Source organism: Ctenopharyngodon idella, chromosome 24, assembly GCF_019924925.1.
Source record: "Ctenopharyngodon idella isolate HZGC_01 chromosome 24, HZGC01, whole genome shotgun sequence".
NCBI classification, from domain to species: Eukaryota; Metazoa; Chordata; class Actinopteri; order Cypriniformes; family Xenocyprididae; genus Ctenopharyngodon; species Ctenopharyngodon idella.
This window is the reverse complement of record NC_067243.1, coordinates 937,515-959,781: the sequence shown is the minus strand read 5'-3', so window position 1 is coordinate 959,781 and position 22,267 is coordinate 937,515. Positions and strand designations below refer to the sequence as shown.

Below are 22,267 nucleotides of genomic sequence, written 5' to 3'. Positions count from 1 at the left end.
CTATCACGTCATACAATAGCGTCTTTGCTCTCTGTCGCATCTTGTCACCGTAAACTGGCCTGTCAATCATCTTACATCCTCCACATTTCATTTAGCTAATTTCCTACCGTATCGGAGAGAAATGCAGTAGCATGTTGATCTGCAGTCGCGGGTCTTTCATGTGGAGAACTCTCCTCATATTAATGCATAATGATGCATTTAAAAGTTAATGGCCAATCGGATCTTTATAAAAGTCCACATTGGTATTGCAGATGAAATATAACACGGATAACATTAAATAAATGTTTTCTATCAGGTTGAACTGATTATTAGTCACTCAAACCTCTCAGCGTCGGTCGCGCATATCTGCCATGTTTTGTAGTTTTTTAACACTTTTTACTCGTGTTTGTAGTTCTGAACTGAATCCTCATCCAAAGCGCAATGGGTTGTGGGCAATATTAGCCTTTATAGTGTGCACGGATCCACACTTCCAAAATCTACCGGAAATAGTAGACCATCCGGGGACTTTTGGCATACTCTTTCCAACATACTATGCTTTGGGACACACTTATTTTAATCTCACATATTATTTAGGATGGATAGTATGGACATTGGGACGCAGGGAAAGTGAGCAGCATTCAGCTGGTCATGTGATCTCAAAATGGTGGCCAACTTAAGGAAGAAAAATAAAAGATTTTTTTTAAGCCCCTAAAATGACTATAGTATCATGAAAGTCAATAATTTTAAACATATTTGTCAAACACAATAATTATTTCTTTGTGAGTACAGTAATGTACTACATCTTTAAAAACATGTTAACAATGAGAAAACGTTTTACTGTATTTAGAGTAAACAAACAAAAAAAAAAGATGCATGATGGTGTTTTGATGAAGGTTGACATGTTCATCAGGACTCATAATCAGGTCATGTGACACTAGATTAAACAATGTGCATATGAAATGTTCAGAATTATTGATTAATTTATTTGAAGCTGCAGGTTTTTCTGTGAATCATGATGATTGAGCTTCATATGAACAACAGAAGATCATTATGAGAAACTCACAACATCATCCATGATAAAAGAGGTCAAAGGTCACCTCAGAGGTCACAGATCATCAGATATATTTCTTTAAACTGTTATATCAGCACAAGACTAAAGAATGAATGAGAAATATAACATATAAAGTCAAACTGAATCATGTTTTAAATAAGATTAATAAACTCTTCAGCTGATCATGAAAATAATTACACTGTTTTTGCAACAACAAACATTTTGAATGAAAGTGTGTTTGTTGTTCTTTTTTTAGAAGCATTTCATCCAAACTGAATGTTTGAGTGTTGAGAAGATCTGAGTTTCTTCTAATATCAGTGTGTTGAAGTGTTGTTTCTCTCTCTCTGCTGGAGTTTGTGTTCACTCGAGTGGAATAGAGGTTTTTGTACGACAGTTTCATTAGATTGTATCACTGTGGTACACATTCGGTGGAGGAACTAAACTGGTGCTCGGTAAGTCCTTTTAATTAACTATTTAAAAAAAACAAAACAATACAATTTAGATTTCAGAAAGTGTTTTACAGTTGAAACAAAAACATTTTTTTTAATAATAATATTGTGCTGAAACTTTACTTGAAGCATTTATGTATAATGTGTTATGAAGGTATCCATAAATAATGCCTTTTCATAAATAATTGTAACCAAAATTAAAAGCTATTATATTGACAAATTCAATGTTACATCTGAAATTGGTTGTTTGCAATTTGTTTTACCCCATTATACTTTCTAAAGGTGTAACAGTGAATAGATGATATTATAATGTGTTGTAACTGCTTAATGAATTATTCATGAGATCATACATGCAGTATAATGTGTATAATGATGCTTAATTAATGCATTAAAAATACTTTTATAATTCATTGTGTATAAAGGCTTTAAGTCTTACTGATATTGTTTTATAATTATTAAATCTAAAACAATGATATTGTCATGTTTATTCATTCAGAAGAACAGCATTATTCCTTTAAAAATAATCTAAATATTTTTCCATAATGTGTCTCACTATGAGTTTAATCAGTTTATTACTAGTTTAATTTTCCTTCATTTATTTCTACACTGTGTTCATATAGTTCATCTTTTATTGTAGATATCATGGGGGAAAAAAAGAGATCTGGCATCAGATTGTAAATGTTGATATTTTCTGTAGTTCAGTCAGTGAAACTGAATCTCTTTTGCTCATGTTAGTGTTTTTTAATACAAACAAAATATATGTATGATTCAGTTGTTTTAATTCTGTTTGAAATTGAGTTACATTTTGAGCTGAATATCTCAAGTAAAATTTAAGAACTTTATGTTCAGAGTTTAAAACTGCTGGAATTAAAGCAGTCAGTGTCTCAATATATTGAGTTTCATGTCTGAGGTTTGATTTAAATGTATATAGTGATTGTGTAGTTTGTATATTGTATATTATATCAGCTCTAGTGATGTTGAATGACATGAAGGATCAGATTGTCGTGATTTTTGCTGCTGTTGAAATGCTGTGAGTGAAACAGTGTGTTTTCTTTGTGTTTGTGAATGTGTTGTGTTTGTCTCCTGCAGCTGGTCCCACAGTGAAGCCCTCAGTGTCTCTGCTGCCGCCCTCTTCTCTGCAGATCTCTGGAGACTCAGCCGCACTGCTCTGCCTGCTCAGCTCTTACTCTCCACAGGGGGCGCTGGTGAGCTGGACACTGGACGGGTCAGAGGTCACCGAGGGGGTCGTGACCAGCGCAGAGAGCCAGCGGGACGGCCGCTACAGCCGCAGTAGCGTCCTGACCCTCAGCAAAGCACGCTGGGAAAAGGGAGAGGTGTACGTCTGCAGAGTAACACATGATGGAGCTCCTCATGAGGTCTCGTTCCACAAGAGCTCTGAGTGCTGATGTTTCTCTCCTGAAGATGAGCCGTATCTGAGTGTCCTGTGTCAGGCAGGATTCACATGAGTCTAGTGCTGCAGCTGTAGTGATTTACAACTCAATACTGAAAGAGAGCTGGCGTGTCAAAGCACTGTGTGATCTTTCAATCTGCTGTAACATTCAATAAAGCTTCTCAACAAGTTCACTTTGTGTCTGACAACATCATTCAACTAACAGATGAAGATGCAGGTGCTTTTCACAAACTTGATGTAAATGTCAAATAAAGCTCTTGGGGTTTGAACATGGTCTCTGGAGACAGAGCTGCTCTATTCTGAGAGGATCAGAATCACTCCACCCTGACAATGCAAATGGGCTTTTCAGTCTCGCTGTTTGATTGGTCACATGATCTGGACTGAAACACACCAGTTTCACTTCTGCTGAAAATGTGGTGATGAAAATATATATGAAAAATGTCATGAAAATCACAACTAAAACTAGTCATGTTTGTTGGTTGATGAAGAAGAGCTCTTGATCATGTCATGTTCAGTTCATAGAGCTATAAACACATTCAGAGCAGTGAAGCATGTGCCGCTCATGTAAAACACCCTCTGAATGCAAAAGACAGAAGAGAGATCAGGACGATATACATTCAGAGTCCAATAGTTTTACTGACAGGGTTAAAAGAAAGGCTTTACATCAGCAAAGCACAGCAACAGTAAATATACAGAGTCAGACATACACATTTACACATCATTCTCTACAGGACACAACTGAATGATTCCTGCTGTATCAGTAGTCAATGATCTTGCTGCTCAACATTCAAACACTTGTCTATTGTTTGCTGTAGCAGTGCAGTGTACTTTCAGAAACCCTCCACCTCACATTCTGATTGGGGGTCCCTGATAATATATCCATCATGAAATGTGGATAAACAGAAAAGGCTGCACCCACTTCAGCCCCTCATTTCATTGAACAGACGTGTCATATATAGATCCGCTGTGAAGTCCAAAAACCTTTTATGTTGCCTGAGGGCGACACCATGCCATAGACGAATAAAGAAACAATTCTATAATTGAGTTAACTTCAGCAAAACTTGTATGTAATGTTCTATTTTCAGTGGTTTAATCGGGAACAATTACTGGGACACCATAGGAAGATTTATTGTTTCCCCTTTAAGCATTTGTGCTCATGCTGTATGTCGACGGGGAAGCAGAGGTCGTTTTGCTGTTTCACATTTATCCTGTATTTGCTTTACTGTATCTTTATATCATAATCGCTGTATTTATGATGTTAGAACATTGTTAAGGGTTTCTGTCATAATGTGCATCAGTGATTAGTGAATTTTCCTTTAAAGTGCTGCTTTTAACCATTGAATTTTAGCATCTCATTTGCACATGTGTCTTTCTATGCAGGGATGAGAGAGTAGGCCTTCTGATGTGTGTATACTAATCTTACCTCACAGTTTATGATTATTAATTATTGATGATTATTAATTATTAATAAATCGGTACGAGCATAGTTCCTGCATGTGTGCTGGGTCAGGACTATCCTCGTTCATGTCCGTGGCATGTACAGCAGAGACAGCCTGTCCAACAGCATTAAGTTCTTGTTATCAAAGACGACGTGAACCGACAGGCTTTAGATGGGAGTCTCAATCGTTCTGTTGGCACAGATGCAATCACTCGACCTGGATAACATCAGAGTATTATAATTTAGCAGAGGTTTCTTTTCAGATTTCTTTAAGTTATTTTCTTTAAGTTATAAAGCTATAAATTATAAATTATAAGTTGTAAATGTTTTCAAAAAGAATATTAAAAAACATGCAGTAGAAGAGTAATAATCCAAACAAATGTTTTGCTAATAAAAAGGCTTAAATACAAACACTTTTCTCTCTTTGCTGTGGAAGTTCAGTATAAGTGGAAACGTCAGGCATCTTAGGGGGGCACTGCAGTATTGATCTGGTGAAGGAGGAGGCCATCGGGTAAAAAAGGTTGAGAAACACTACACTAGTGTCATCACATCGACACAACGTCAAAGTGACTGACAGATAGAGAACTCAGTTATGTAACAGACACGCCATCTAGTGATGAAGCATGGAAGTGCAGTTAAAGTGACTGAATTTCCTGTGGTTAGATTACATTGTAGTGACAATGTTTGCAGGACCAAGCACCACTAACATTTATATAATATAAAGATGATGTTACATGCTTAGTACATCAAAATAAATAAATAATGTTTCTGAAAGGTTTGATAAAACATTGTGTTGTTTGTGATCCTCCATCAGCAGCTGCAGTATCTCTCAGCTGTATCAGTGCATCACTGTGACGTCTGACTGACCGAGGTTTTTGTACCACTCTTTATCACTGTGTGAACACCCAGTTACTGTTTGGATAGTGTAAACTCTGACAGTAATAATCTCCTGTATCTTCAGTCTGGACTCCACTGATGGTCAGAGTGAAATCACTGCCAGATCCACTGCCACTGAATCTAGATGGAGTTCCAGTATAACGGCTTGTTGCTAAATATATGAGGAGTTTAGGAGCTTCTCCAGGTTTCTGTAAGTACCAGGCTAAATGATTACCATTATACACTGCACTGCTGGTTTTACAGTTTATTCTGACTTCTTGTCCTGGTTGAGCTGTTATTGATGGACTCTGAGTTACAGTGTACTGTCCTCTACACTCTGAAAGAAAAAATAAAAATAAAATTATAAACTCTAAAAATTCTTATCTAAAATTATAAACATTTAATATTTCAAGAGAATAATTTATATATAATATATTTTAAAGGAATCATTAATCATTAGGACTATTTTACTACAAACCTTGAGTGATCAGAGTGAGAGTCCAGATGAAGAAGGTGATTTTGTTCATTGTTGTTCTTTTGTCTTGTGTGATGATGAAGATTGTGTTCTGTTCTGCTCTCAGTCATGAAGTGTTAAACTCACAGCACTATAAACACTCTCAGAGCACTGAAGCATGTGTGACAATGCAAAGAAGTGGGCAGGATTTACAACAGACAAACTAATATACACTAGAGTTACAGAATATTGATTTACATTCTGACTGATGTTATTTTTAGTTAGTTCAGTAGTTTTATTTTTACTCTGACTACTGAGACACTGATGATGTGCAGATGAACGTCCATCTCACACCGTTCCCTAAAAGTGACAAAAATCCTGAACCTTTACAGAAAATTTGGGATGTTCTTAAAACATCTTCTTTTGGTAATGAAAGTGCTGCAGTTCAAGTTTCCTTATATGACTTTAAGGGGACGTTCCATATTGGTTATTCTAAGGTCACATAAGAACGTTACAAAAAGGACATTTGGGACATTAACAGAACGTTCCCATACGGTTCTCTGTTAGTCAGATGGGGATGTTTCGTTCGGGACTGTGCTGCTCCTGACCCATTTGGAAACGTTTAAGAAGTACCCTTTTCACCTATAGGTGAATTGAAATGTTTTATTAACAAAGTTCGGGAGGAGCAGGTTCAGATAATTAACCAGAGGTGGGTAGTGAAGCGGTTTCTCAGTGTTGGATGAAGTGGCAGTGGACCTACAGTCAATTAAAAGCAAATCTGCAAATGCTTCCTATTGTTTGTCAGCGATGAAGATCTTTATTAGTTGAACTGCGTATGCTGTCTGTGAACAATTCCACAGGTATCGATTTCATTTGATTTCAATTCATACAGCCAATAGCCGACATTTTACAACCAAGCAGATTATTACGTCACAATAACAAAGTATGTAGCATTTCTTGACTGTTTTTTTATGGATTTATACATTAAATAAGCTACCATTGTTCAGAGAGTATGAAATGAACACCCGCCGTCCCACGGTAATTTGTGGGTAGCTTATATTGCACAATGGCGGCGCCGGCGACCTGTTCGCTTTGAAAATGAACGCCTTTGCGTAGACACAGGCTGCGTCCGAAACCGCCTACTCAATGAGTAGGTACTTAATTTCAATAAGTACTTACTTAACAAGCGCTAAAAGAGTAGGTACTTAATAGCCAAATCTCACTGAGTATGAATGCGATCCGGACATAATCCGCCATGTTGGCGTTATCATGTGACCTACGACGTAATCACAAGCGCAACAACTTTAAAGATATGAGTGACAGGTTTAATTCATCCATCTGTAAATATCTTGATATTGATTAAACTTGCTTATTTTGTGGTCTTGTTGAAGAAACAGCTGCCCAGTAATTTTGTGATTGTAGTACAACTAATATGTTTTGGATCAATTTAAAGTTCTTATATTTTTAAATACTAATGTGACCCACAGTTTATTTTTTGTTACGAAAACCCAAATTTGCGTGAATATGTTGTTAATTTCTTCATTTTATATGCAAAAATGTTCATCCACAAGTAAAAGTGGCATAAATCTCCTTTACGTTTTCGTCTTTTTCTTGTTGAGTTAGCTCTATAGTTTCATCCCTCAGGCTTATAAATAATAAACAAACAAATACTTTTTATGCATTATGATGTATTCAAAATATTTAACCTCGTTATCATGCTTAATCTCAAACTATGATGTATACAAACCCATATTTGTTTTTTTTTGTCATTATTATTGTTCATTGTTACAGATACAACCATGGTATTTTCCCTGATCTTGTATGTAATTATAGGTCCTGCAATAAAAGTAAAGATATGAGCGACAGGTGCACTAACACCTCACAGCACCAGTAACTCCACAACCCTACCTAGTGCGGTTTTCCTCAGTGTTTGAAATGTCTGCACAAAGACGACGTCGGGCAGCTGCTCGAAGATCTCGCCTTTGAAGAAGACTGTAGATTTTATACTCAAAAAGTATAAACTACTTAAAAATTAAGATTACCCCAGAATGAATTGCATTGCTAGCCCACCCCAACACTTCTACACAATAATATTGATAAATGCTGACCAAAACTTAATTATATTACTTTTCGTTTTACTTCTTTAGTAAAACAAGCAAAATGTAAAGTTTTGTCATATGACATAGCTACGCATGAACACACACTAGACAATTACAGCTGATGTGAATACATCTCAATTTACAGTCAAGCAATGAATTAATGCATGAATTAATAAAATATATAAATTTACTGATAATAATAGCATAATTAATAAAAAAGTAAAAGAATTAATAAAAGTAACAATAACAATAAATAAATGCATATACAAGTCAACAGCACATGAAACAAAGCTTTATTCAAATTTATTGTTCTAACAATCACATATTTGTGGGCGATGATCCCCACATCCTGCTGCCATCTCAACACAGCTGTGCCCATTCTGCAGCTGACCACCGTGAACACCTTCACCTGTCTTTGTCATCCATCATGTCCCTCACTGCTGCTCTTCTCAATGGGGACATCGTTGATCCAGAGGATGAGGAAGACCATGATGATGGACCCCTGAACCCCACAAACTTGAAGCAAGAGTGGGAGAAGATGTGTGGGACAATCTGGCTGCTCTCCATCAGCATGACTAAATAAACAGATTAAAACATTTTACAATTCATGTCAGCATTCTGTTTCTTGCCATATTTCCTTTCATATTTTTACAATTACAGGCTAATTTTTGTTGTAGCTTCATTACTTTTGTGGTGTAGTGGGTTAAACCGCAGCCGTCTCCACCAGTGTGTCCTTGAGCAAGACACTTTACTCCAGGTTACTCCACGGGGATCATCCCTGTAATAAGAGCACTGTAAGTCACTTTGGATAACAGCATCTGCCAAATGGTCAAATGTAAATGTGATTTTTGAAAATCCTTTTTTGTTAGTGTCTTAGGTACAAATGCTAATTAAAGCTGCTTATTTCTTAAAGTTTACTTTTTCAAGATACTATAATATAAATGCATACATAAATTTCATACAGTTTCTATTTGGGTGCATAAAGGGTTAGTTCACCCAAACATATGAATTCAGTCATTATTTACTCGCCTTCACGCTGTTCAATCCCTGTGTTCATTTTTTTTCTTCTTCTGAACACAAAAGGTGATTTTGGTCAAGTTTGTCCTGCTGGTTTCTGTTCATACAGTATCAGTCAATCGAGCCTGACTTCCAGAAGCTTCATGACATTATTTGATGATGCTTTTGAAGCTTATGAAAGTCAGGCTCCATTGACTGATACTGTATGAACAGAAACCAGCAGGACAAACTTGACCAAAATCACATCCTCTATGTTTTTTGGTCTTTTTCTAGATGCTCTTGCTGGCTCTGGGCTCACTGAGAAAGAAGAGACCACAGCAACATCCAGTCCAGATGAGGCAGTAAGGGCAGGAGGAGTGATGGAGGGTCTCATCCATGGCTCTACACCATTCCCAGGACCTGCTGTGGCTCTCCATCCTCAGTGCTCACACCAGTCTGAGGACATTTCACATCCTACAAAAGTGCACAAACATCATACAAAAGCAGTCATTTTAACAGCATAATGTCATCTGAATTCTGTATTAGAAGTAACAAAATGATCTTACTTTATATTTTTGTTCCAGGTTTTCCCTTTTTTTCCCCACAAATGCTGCCGTCACCTTGTCTTGCAGGTCCTGCTCCACAAAAGCTCTGCAGCAAATGTACAGACATCAAGAATCAGAAAAGTGCTGTAATAACTCTGTTTGAAATTACAATAATTAAAATAAACTACAACTTAAGATCTAAGTAGATTTTTTATTCATTTCTGTAGTATCGTCACTCAAAGCCTTTGATGGCACCATTCCTTCATCAGCCTCTCTCCACCGGATAAACACACGTGATCATCTGTCCCTGTAACATCAGACAAGATTCAAGTTTCCTCTGAGATTTATGTGCTCAATACTACATTTACATGTTGAGGTAGTTGATGATCTGTTAACTCACTTTTTATATGTTCCTTAATTTATCAACAGTACTAATGGACAAATACAATAGATAACTTATGTTTATTTTAGGTAGATTTATTTATTTACATTATTTTCATTCATGTAAACAGTTTTGACAACAGTGAATTCTACATAATAGCACACATACCTCACTCATAGAACATAATCCATCACTCATAAGCCATAATACTTACAGAAGATGTTCCTGTCAGATGTTAAATAAACATTTAGTAAGCATCTTTATGATGTATATGGTTCAGAATTCATGTAAATCCACTTTGGAGATGAACGTGTGTTTACTGAAGCTCCCCTGTTATCTATACATAATAAAACGTGTTTTTACTGCAAAATCACAACTATACTAGCATCTTTGCACATTCAACAGATTACTCTACAGTAGCTCAACAAATGCGATTTTAACACAAGGAACCGTGTTTACTCACATTTGAAAGCATCCGCGCCGCTTTTCTCCTCCTTATTATTATTATTATTATTATTATTATTTTTTGTCGGATTGATAGGCTACTATTTGTATAACAATAATTGACCTACAAATACCATAAACTATAGTGTAGCAAAACTATGGTTAATTTGTGGTTACCATGGTTAACTACAATAACCATTTTCTTTTATTTGTAGTAAAACCATGGTTCATTTTTATAAGAGAGGTAAAAAATCTTTCGAGCTATTTGAATGCGTTGTTATAAGCACAGCTGCTTTGTGTACAGAGGTTACCAGGGAAACGGCTTTATTTCTTCTGTTCCAGCGCCACCTACTGTCAGAGAGTCGATTAGGCAAGGCAAGGCAATTTTATTTTGCACATTTCATACACAATGGTAATTCAAAGTGCTTTACATAAAAAGGAAACAAATACATAAGAATAAAAATGGAATGCATAAAAAAATAAAAATAACAATAAAAACAGAATACCACTATCTGGATGGAAGAGTCACATTTTACATTTTCATTCAGCCCGTTGCTGTTTTTCTGCAGACCGATGTGAAAATCGGCATGTTCTTTTCTGTTCTTTTCTTTTCTTATAAATAGCCTACATGAATACCATCAACAGATAGATTCTACATAATTAACATGCACGCACACACATCTTACATAAATCTGGGAATAGTAACAGTAAAGAAAAAGACAACTGAAGGACGGCATTATGATGGGATAAAAGCTAATAGAAAGTTGGGCTATACAAAACAAAAACAAAAAAAACCTGATGCCTTTTTGTCTGAGTCCGTTTCATCCGATGCCTTTTGGTCTGATGCCTTTTGGTCTGAGGCTGTTTCGTTCGATGCCTAATTGTAGAGACCTGACACCTGACGTCGTTTTTCCTGAGACCTGAAGACTTTCGGTCTGAGGCGCGATGCCGTTTTGTCCGATGACAGAAGCCTTTTAGTCTGAGGCATGACGCCTTTTTGTTGTATGACTGAGCTGTGAGGAAGTCCTAAAATGTACACCGTACTCCTGGGATAGAAAAGTATCCATCGAGGAACACTTCAGAATCTGGGCGGAAGCAGTAGGCCATCCGGGAACTTCTCGCCTACTCTTTTATTACTGAGGTTTAGGACATATTCGCTCGCCTACTGCTTTTCCCCTACTAAATAGTAGAGAAGTAGGCGGTTTCAGAAGCAGCCACAGTTAACCAGTTTACACGCACCTGCTGAAATATATATTGGATTACATTTTGGAGAACAGACAGAAGAAGATCCGTCAATGTGTATTTGATCATTGTTTGTGTTCAGATGTTCAGCGGTTATGAGCGTGAGCACATGTAAAGAGTTTTCTCTCTTTCTTCTTTCAAATGTAGCTGTATATGTTATTATTATACAAAGCAAAGGACATGCAATGATATTTGGGCTACAGATGCCAGAAATAAAGCTTGTCTCCTGTGTTTGTTGCAAAGATATCTATTTATGATAATTTAAATGTCTATCTAAATAATAACATGCTATTGTATTGTGTATATATATATATATATATATATATATATATATATATATATATAGTTACAAAGTAATTAGTAACTTGTTACTTGAGTAGTTTTTTCATTGGATACTTTTTTACTCTTCCTCAAGTAACTATTAAGATTATTACTTTCACTTTTACTTTGAGTAAATATTTCTGTAAGCACTTGTACTTTTACTTGAGTACAGTTTTTGGATACTCTACCCCCCTCTGTAATTAACCTAATTAGCTCAGGTGGAGAGGATTCAGTTAATCAACTTAACCAATGACAAGAGGTATAAATACAGCAGACTTACCTCTGTTCGTCTGACAGTTTATCAGCATCCCTCCTCCATCCCATCTGTGTAGAGAACTTTTGATTACCCGATGGGACACACTTATAGTGTTGCAAAAAATGCAAGTGTTTACAGAGTTTTTTTTTTATTTTTATTTTTTTTATTATTTTCAATACTTTGCATTTTAAAATAAACTTCTAAATGTCTGTTCAGTGGTCGCTATGTAACTAACAGAAGACACAATATTAAAATTGTGCTGCTCCTAATGAAGTGATAGACAGCAGTTACAAATGATGTACAAAATACACGTAGCCTACTCATCTTTGCACCAATAAAATGTGCAACACTTTATGTTTTACTACCAAATTATATGTTATATCTAATTAATTTAACTTTGAGAGGATACAAGACCTGATTTTCGTCTCAGCAGGGAGGACATAAGTGAACTCCTGACAGTGCTGGAGATGGACAGGCATCATGGGTAGAGGCCAACTCTGGAAACCCTGGTGTTCCTGTTTTGGTTGGCAACTGGGACATCCTACAGCTTAGTTTGCAGGGCCTTTGAATGCCCCTACCAACTGTTCCTATTGTTATATTTATAATGTATGAAAAACGTCTCGGGTTACGTCTGTAACCCTGGTTCCCTGAATAGGGAACGAGACGCTGCGTTGAATCGCATTGGGATCACCTCTGCGTGATTACGTCTTGAAGCACTCGTGAAATCGAACCAATAGTGTGACGGGACGTCAGAGCGGGTGACGTCACGGACCAGGAAACTATAAAGCACTCCTGAGAACAAAGAACGCCAGCTTCTGATGTGGATGAAGCAGACGCTCACAGGTGCGCAGGGAGTATGGCTGAGCAACGCAGCGTCTCGTTCCCTATTCAGGGAACCAAGGTTACAGACGTAACCAGAGACGTTCCCTTTCATGGGAACATCGACGCTGCGTTGAATCGCATTGGGAACCCTATCCCAACTAAGCCATAGGACCAAGTGCCTGTCCTGTTAACTTTGGGACGAGAGCACCGCGGACCCCGGAGTGGAGCCCAAGTGAAGGTTGTAAAACCTAATAAAGGTGTGCTGAGATGACCACCCAGCCGCATCACAGATCTCGCTAATGGGAACTCCCGAGAACAAAGCTTTTGAAGCAGCCATACCTCTGGTGGAGTGTGCCCGGACAGCCAAAGGTGAAGACTGTCCGGACGATTCATAGGCAAGAGAGATGGCCTCGACCACCCACTTGCTCATTCTCTGCTTAGACGCTGGGCCCCCTTTCTTAGGGGACCCGTAACAGACAAACAACTGATCGGTCTTGCGCCACAGGGCAGCTCTGTGGACATAAGTGTCTAAAGCCCTCACCGGGCATAGCAGATTTAGTTTCTCCTGATCCGCATCTGAAAAGGGTGGAGGACAAAAGGCCTGCAGAACAATGGGCCCCGGGACATTGGTGGGGACCTTGGGTATATACCCCGGTCTATGATGCAGGAAAGCCTTGACCATTCCAGGCGCAAATTCCAAGCATGAAGGAGCAACAGAAAGTGCTTGTAGATCTCCAATTCTTTTGAGAGATGATATAGCCAACAGAAATATAGTTTTCAGAGTGAGGAACTTTTCAGATACTTCCTCTAAAGGTTCAAAGGGAGCCGCAGCCAACCCTTCCAATACAATAGCTAAGTCCCAGGACGGAGTTCTTGTACGCACAGCAGGCCTCAGCCTCTGGGTACCACGGAGAAAACGTATGACTAGGGGGTTCTTTCCCACAGAAATGCCCCCCAAAGGTGCATGATAGGCGGAAATAGCTGCAATATAAACCTTCAATGTAGAAGGGGATAGGCCATCCGAGAATTTTTCTTGGAGAAATTGCAGTACATGACTGATGGATGAGTGGAACGGGTCCACCTGAGATCGGCTACACCAAGTAGCAAACAGCTTCCACTTATATGCATAAAGTTTTCTCGTGGACGGAGCTCTGGAGTGGAGTATGGTCTCCACAACCTCAGTTGAGAGACCGGATTCTATGAGCTCGGCCCCCTCAGAGGCCAAGCCCACAGTTTCCACAACTCCGGGCGGGGGTGAATTATTGTGCCGCCCGCTTGAGACAGGAGATCCTGCCTGATTAGAATCTCCATGGGGGAGCTCTCTAATAGGGACACTAGATCCGAGAACCATATCCGGGTCGGCCAGAATGGGGCTATTAATATGAGACGGACCCCGTCCCAGCGAACCCTCTCCAGAACTCCTGGGAGCAGAGCAATCGGGGGAAATGCGTACAGACGCAGCCTCGGCCACGCCTGTACCATGGCATCCAACCCCAGCGGGGCTGGATGGGTCAGGGAATACCACAACGGGCAATGAGAGGTCTCTTTCGAGGCAAACAGATCGACTTCTGCACGACCAAATTTTTTCCAAACGAGCTCCACCACCTCGGGGTGGAGTCTCCACTCCCCGGGCCTCGGCCCCTGTCTCGACAGGATGTCTGCCCCCACATTTTGATGCCCTGGGATATAAGCTGCTCTCAAAGAGAGAAGCTTCCCCTGGGACCACAGGAGGATCTGATGGGATAACTTGCACAGCTGGCGAGACCTCAGACCCCCCTGATGGTTGATGTAGGAAACCACCGACATGTTGTCTGTGCGAACACATGGTGGCCCCAAAGGTCTGGGAGGAAGTATTTGAGTGCTCGAAATACCGCCATCATTTCCAGCCGATTTATGTGCCAGGAATGATGATGGTCCTCCCAAAGACCCTGAGCCGAGCGACCACTCATGATCGCCCCCCAGCCCGTGAGAGACGCATCCGTCGTTAGCATTACGCGACGACTAGGAGCTCCCAGCACAGGTCCCTGGGACAAGAACCAAGGCTTCTTCCACATAACTAAGGCACAAAGGCATCGCCGCGTGACCTTGATCATGCGGAAAGGGTTTCCCCTCGGAGAAAACCCCTTGGTCCTGAGCCACCACTGTAGGGGTCTCATGTGCAGCAGGCCAAAAGGTATCACGCTGGACGCAGCTGCCATCAGACCCAACAGTCTCTGAAACTGTTTCACAGTGAGTGACTGGCCTAATTTCACCCCTTTCACGGCTGAGAGAATGGCATTCACCCGAGCAGGAGACAGATGTGCCTGCATCGTGGTGGAATCCCAGACTACTCCTAGATAATTGGTAGTTTGTGCTGGAAGAAGTACGCTCTTCTTGGCATTGAGTCTCAGCCCTAACCTTCTCATTTGTGACAGAACTACATCTCGATGTTGAACTGCTTGTTGCTCTGACTGAGCTAGAATCAACCAATCGTCGATATAATTTAGTACGCGGATGCCCTGGAGTCTCAGGGGAGCCAGAGCTGCATCCACGCACTTCGTGAAGGTGCGGGGTGAAAGAGACAGGCCGAACGGAAGAACCTTGTATTGGTAAGCTTCGCCCCCGAAAGCAAACCTGAGGAACTTCCAATGCGAAGGATGGATTGACACATGAAAGTAAGCGTCTTTCAGATCTATTGTCACAAACCAGTCCTCGGACCTGATCTGTGTAGTGATCTGTTTGAGTGTAAGCATCTTGAACTTGAGCTTTTGCACTGAACGATTTAACATGCGCAAATCTAGAATAGGACGCAACCCTCCATCCTTCTTCGGAACGATGAAGTAACGGCTGTAAAACCCTGACTGCTTGCTGGGAGGAGGAACCCTTTCTATAGCTCCTTTTTGCAAGAGTGTCATAACTTCTTGTTCCATAACCAGAGACTGCTCGGGACCCACCACTGTAGGAAGGACCCCTTTGAACTGAGGCGGGCGAAACCCGAACTGTATTTTGTAACCCTTTTCTATTGTGAGCAGCACCCATCGAGAAATATTGGGAAGACGTTTCCATTCTTCTAGAAATTCTACTAAGGGAACCAGCCTCTCGAGGCTGGCCTCTGGTGTTATTTGAGCATCTGATTCGGCGCCCTGAAGCGGCGCACCGGCAGAGAACAGCCGAATCAGACGCTGGCCGGGACCGCTGCGCCCTGAAGCACACAAGGTGGCAGGGTTGACAGAACGGCCCCTTGAGGGCACCGAAGAGGGGTTAACTTTATAGATCTTAATACAGGACCCTCTTCGGAGGGGGCTGCCCTCAGAAGTCCTGTGCCCCTGGCGTCAGGACTTCTTCGAAGCCTTCCTAGCGATAATGACAGTCCGCAGATCTGTCTTACCCTTGGAAGGCTTCGACTGCGTCGCCCGCCCCGGTCCCCAAGATCTTTGCGGGGGAGCACGGGTGGCGACACTTTGTTTTTGCTGCGCTCTATGCGCAGATGAGGAGCTGGTAGATGGCGGGGAGAGAGAGCGGCGAGGGAGGAACTTTTGAAAGGCCGCTGACTGTTTTTTGGCCTCCTGGAACCTCTCGACGACCGAGGTGACAGAATCGCCAAAGAGGCCCAGGGGAGACAGAGGCGAATCTAGCAGCACGCCTTTATCTCTTTCTCTAATGTCAGAAAGATTTAGCCATAAGTGCCTCTCCGCGGCCACCAGGGCTGCCATAGAACGGCCGATTGTTTTTGCCGTCTCCTTGGTGGCCCGGAGAGCTAAATCGGTGGCCTTTCGCAGTTCCTGGATGGTCTCAAAACTCGCCTCACCAGCGTCGGGGATTTAAGGGACGACGCGGACTCAGGCGAGAGATAGCCCGCGAGCGTCTCTTCAACCCGGGGCATCGTCCCATAACCATATTGTTTCAGCCCCACGATGTTAGAATATATAGATGTTTGGGGGCTGTAAACTCTATATTGAGCCGGCTTCTGCCACGATCTCGACACCTCGGTGTGGAGATCGGGGAAGAACGGCAATCCCCGACGCTGAGGCTGTGACCGGGCGGGCAAAAAGCGCTCATCTAACTTGCTCTTTTGCCGCATTTCAGGTCTTTCGGCTGGCCAGTCGATATTTAATTTGGCCACCGCCCGCGTCACAACCTCCAACAGCTCCTCATATGCTGGAGATGAGGATGGCGAGACCTCCTCTCCAGCCTCGACGCTCATCACATCCAACTCCTCAGAGCTGGATAGATGAAGCGCCGGTGCCTCTCTCCTGGGGGAAGAAACCGCAGCGCGTGCTTCCACAACCAGGGGAGAGACACTGGATCTGGCAGGTGAGGGCCGAGATAAGGCTGGGCCCGTCTCTAACCCCTCCACCAGATCCATTTGTGAACCCCAGGAATGAAGCCGTCGCTGTGCCTCAGCAGCAGCGGGACCCGATCCCTGGGGAACGCTCGCCGCGGCGCCTTCTTTCTCTTTGTCGAAGAACGCCCGGCGTGAACGGAGTATACGGAGAGTTAGCTTCTCACAATGCACGCAGACAGCTCCCTCGAGAGCTGCCTGGGCATGCTCCACTCCCAAGCAAGCAACGCACATCTCGTGTGTATCCCCGCCCGTGATGAAGCGAGGGCAGGGAGGAACACACTTGACAAACTGCTGCTTGCTTGTCGCCATAATAAGTGTCTTAACTTATATATATATATATTATATTATAAGTGCTTGGTGAAACGAAAAACTGCTCTTGTCCTCAGACGAAGAGATATTCGTTTTCTGTATGTATAGCAGACAGACAACACCAAATAAGACACACGAAAACACAGAGCGCTGCTGAAGACACAGAAGCTGGCGTTCTTTGTTCTCAGGAGTGCTTTATAGTTTCCTGGTCCGTGACGTCACCCGCTCTGACGTCCCGTCACACTATTGGTTCGATTTCACGAGTGCTTCAAGACGTAATCACGCAGAGGTGATCCCAATGCGATTCAACGCAGCGTCGATGTTCCCATGAAAGGGAACTATAAAATCAGCCACTTTTCTTTACATTCACAACACTGGCATACCATCAGAGTATGCACATGAATATGGACCTAGAGCTGACTTGATACACCTGATTTACAATATTGCTACACATTCTTTCTTATAACAACCAAATTATTGATCTCATTTTACCTGCAGGTGGTTGCAGCTTGTGCAATATTGCACAACATATGCATTGGTGTAGGTGACCTCTTGGAAGATGGAGATGTTCCACAGGACAACAATCAGCCTCTCCGAGGAAATAATGATGACAGCCGGAGCGGAGCAGCATGGATCATGACTACTTTTTTTCAGGAAAATTTAATAAACATAAATCCAGAAAAATGCTGATGTACTTTTTACAGCAATTGTATTTATGTGTCACTTCAATGATGTGTACAAATCATACAATTGCTACATTGATCAACTGCATAGCATTTGTTAACTCATGGTTGTTATTTTGTTTTTTTGTCTGTCCTCAGTCCTGAATCCTGATACAGAGACTTGTTTCCTTTTTTTTTTTTCTCGAGTCAAAGTGACCTGTGACTTTTTTGTGTTCTTCAGTTAATATTAAACTTTACTTGCCTTGACTTGTAATAATTGCTTTAAGGAGCTCATTGATTCGGCCTAAAATAATTCATGTTAGCTAACTGCATGATTTTTATTATCTTAAACTGTACATTTCTGAAATGGACATTACTTTCACAGTCACCTCTGATAACAGATCACTCTAAATTGTGCAGACGTGTATTTTCTGTAAAGCTGCTTTGAAACAATATGTATTGTAAAATAAATGTGAATTTACACTGTTTTAATCTGTTTATTTAATATTGAACATAAAGGTTTATGCAATAAAGTATGATGTATATTTTAAAGGCTCAAGGAACAAATGTTTTCATTTGTTATTCAGTAATGTCCATTACAGAATAATATTTCTTCACATTAAAGCATAAAGAAACTAATGGCAACAAATATAATATCAGTCCTGCTTAAATTAGCTGACTATTTAACAGTTTGAGGTAAAAATAAAATATTCAAACTACATTACATCAGTCTGATTAAATTAAGGTCCCATTAGTTAACATTACTTAATGGATTAACTAACATTACCAATGAACAACACATTTGTTGCACTATTTATGAATCCTAGCTTGTTAACATTAGTTAAAATACAAAACAATAGTTAAAATACAACTGTTCCTTGTTTACGGCATGTTAGTTCAGGTCCATTAAACAATATAAATACAACATTTCATTCTAAAGAAGACAGAAATGGTATTATGTTATGTAATTGCTACACTGTAATATATGGCAACCGTCTGTGGTCTCGTAGTGCTTTATAGCATGTGTAGTTTACCAATTTGTGATTAATTTACAACAAAAGTCTACAAGCCTCAGAAGGACTGGACTATGAAGGACGCAGTCTTCTGTTTGAGAAGCACCCAAAGTTTCTTACGCAGAGCTTTCAAAATGACAGAGGAGAAGATGACTTTTCAGCTTACAAGAACATCGCTGAATTACTGTAAATGATGTAAGTAACAGTGCTCAGTTGAAGGTGGTAGTTCACTATTAGCTAATCAGTAACTACTGTTTTTTCATTCCTCCCAGAGAACTACTAAGAACTACTATATACAGGTTCATAATTAACATGAATGATGCATAATGTATAATTAATTCTAAAGTAAAGGTCATGGTAACACACTAGTAATGACTGAAGTATTACCAAATCCTTCAGAAGGAATTACTAATTATTTGGATCAGTATTCTGAAGTAAAAAAAAAACATGATAACTCTCTAGTAACTACTGTAATCATTGTAAACTTTTGAGGTTAAGAGTGTTAATAATGCATTACTCATTTGTTCCTGTGTAGTTATTCATTAATGAAGGATCAGTATTATAAAGTGTTTCCAATCAGGCAAATAAGATCACTGGACATAAACACTCACTCTAGGACTTGTTTAATCGTTTTATGAAAAAAAAAAAAAAAAAAATGGCAATTGTGATTTTTAAAGACCGTACTCACCCCCTTCACTCTGGTTTTGAAATGCTCACATCTGGGCAGGACTCAAAATTCCTTTGGCCAGAAGTAATGCGTATAAAACATTATTTGTTCCAATGGCAGTGATTATTATAAATCACACTATTTTCTGAAATAATGCAAGAGAACGGTTGGCATTATAGCGCTTTTTAATTGATTGTTTAGATGAATTTTTATTGTTGTGGGATGTTTGGAAATATGTTAGGAATGATGTGGATAGTGTAATTCTGTTTATTTCTGTGTTTGTGTGTCAGTGTGTGTCGTGTTGTTAAGCACTTCTGTGGATGTATTTATGTATATGTATGACGCCAGTGTCAAAGACAAATTTCTGCTCCGTGACAAACAGAATGAACAATAAAGTTAACTTAAGCTCAGATCATTCGGCCTTGTACGAATTTAAATGGACTTTTTCAGACTTTGGCAAATCTGAGCAAAGTTTGAGATGATGTTGAGACATATTTGAGGAGAGCAACCCAGTCTCTGACAGTAAATCATTCAGTGGTGTGAGATTTGAAGATGTGGCTTACATTCACTGTTGAAGAGTTGAGCTTGAGAACATGTTTGGATTGAATTCAGATCATTGAATATAATTTACAGAGAAACTCAAGTGAACATCATGTGGAACAGAGAGATGATGAAAAACACTGAGAGTGAAGATGGAGAAGAGACAAACACAACAGAAGAGATCCACAATCTCTACATACAACAAATGAAAACATCACTACAATCATCCTATAAAAAAAAATATAAAAATGTAATTAAATTATGACAATCATATTATTAAACTGGTTTTGGCAATCAGTCCTTACTATGAAACACTAATAAAACAATAACAGTCCTTACTGGAATAAAAGCCATGATCACATCAACAAAATATTCATGTTATGTGCAAAAATAATGATGAGCTTCAAGCAAATTTATGTTGATTTAGATGATCTAGTGTTATTAGTGTTTGTCTGTGATCAGTGTTGTGTGTGATTGTGTTGAATGAGCAGCTGCAGTATCTCTCAGCTGTATCAGTGCATCACTGTGACGTCTGACTGACCGAGGTTTTTGTACCACTCTTTATCACTGTGTGAACACCCAGTTACTGTTTGGATAGTGTACACTCTGACAGTAATAATCTCCTGTATCTTCAGTCTGGACTCCACTGATGGTCAGAGTGAAATCACTGCCAGATCCACTGCCACTGAATCTAGATGGAGTTCCAGTATAACGTCGTGATGTCTTATATATGAGGAGTTTAGGAGCTTCTCCAGGTTTCTGTAAGTACCAGGCTAAGTCATTACCATTATACACTGCACTGCTGGTTTTACAGTTTATTCTGACTTCTTGTCCTGGTTGAGCTGCTGTTATTGATGGACTCTGAGTTACAGTGTACTGTCCTCTACACTCTGAGAGAAAACAGAAACAAAAATGAAAATGATATTCTACATTTTAAAATAATTAAAAATCATTGTTAAAAAACGAAACAAAACTGTATTTCACAAACCTTGAGCGATCAGTGTGAGAGTCCAGATGAAGAAGGTGATTTTGTTCATTGTTGTTCTTTTGTCTTGTGTGATGATGAAGATTGTGTTCTGTTCTGCTCTCAGTCATGAAGTGTTAAACTCACAGCACTATAAACACTCTCAGAGCACTGAAGCATGTGTGACAATGCAAAGTGACTCTCTCTATTTAAATCATGTACTCTTGTGCTTTGGAGGAATGTAGCAGTTTTCACAACTCATGAAATATATTTCTTTAAACAGTGTTATATCAGCACATGATAAAAGAATGAATGAGAAATATAGGATATTGTCACACTTGGGATGTATAAACGATCCAAAAAGAGCAGAATGCACAATGAAGATACCTTTAATGAAACAAACATTACTTCAGTAGAAGATGAAGAACAGAGGAACCATGGGTTCGCCAGAACCTGCGCAAAAATCCCTTTATCAAACCCAGTCAGTGGAAGATTGTGCATACATGAATCTCCACCCCGTCTCCTGCCCGAAATCACCATATATGGAGCTTACAACGCCTAGTTTAACTCTGCATTACGTCATCTGCATATCATTAGGTGTGTTCGTCATCGGCTGTGGCTGAAAACAGAGACGTGAAGTCGGACACTTTCTGCTTCTTGTAGTGACGCTCGTGCTGCGTTTGCATACTTTATCACAGCTGAAGTGAAATAAATGCAATATTGGACTAATACACTGATGTTTCAGAGACATTTTCATTCAATACTTTATGAAGCTTCTGTTTTTACAAGAATAAAGATATATATTAAATATTAAAAGATATATCTTAAAATAAAACTAATGTGTTTGTCCATAGAGTGCAAAGGAATCAAAGTCTCTTTAAAGCCCCCTGAAATCAAAATGTACGTTTTTTAGCTTTCAGTATGAATATGTTAGCCTTAAAGTTATGAATAAGCTGGTGTGTTCCAAAACAATGACAAAATTCACATTTAGGAGATATAAGCATTCAAAACTCACAGTCTCTC

General features: G+C 39.8%; 1 protein-coding gene, 1 long non-coding RNA gene and 1 gene segment (V, D, J or C); 2 read left to right on the top strand and 1 right to left on the bottom strand.

Annotated features, from left to right (window-relative positions):
- Nucleotides 1-22,267, top strand: part of LOC127507692 (immunoglobulin lambda constant 7-like) — a 45,749-nt gene that overhangs the window by 788 nt on the left and 22,694 nt on the right. The window contains 1 exon segment of the C gene segment in view: nucleotides 1,434-1,482. Coding sequence covers nucleotides 1,434-1,482 — 49 coding nt within the window.
- Nucleotides 1-22,267, bottom strand: part of LOC127506549 (uncharacterized) — an 88,700-nt gene that overhangs the window by 60,614 nt on the left and 5,819 nt on the right. The window lies entirely within an intron of this gene.
- LOC127506610 (uncharacterized) lies at nucleotides 8,962-9,493 on the top strand. The gene is made up of 2 exons (XR_007928091.1): nucleotides 8,962-9,235; nucleotides 9,338-9,493. It is a non-coding gene; the product is annotated as an uncharacterized LOC127506610 (long non-coding RNA).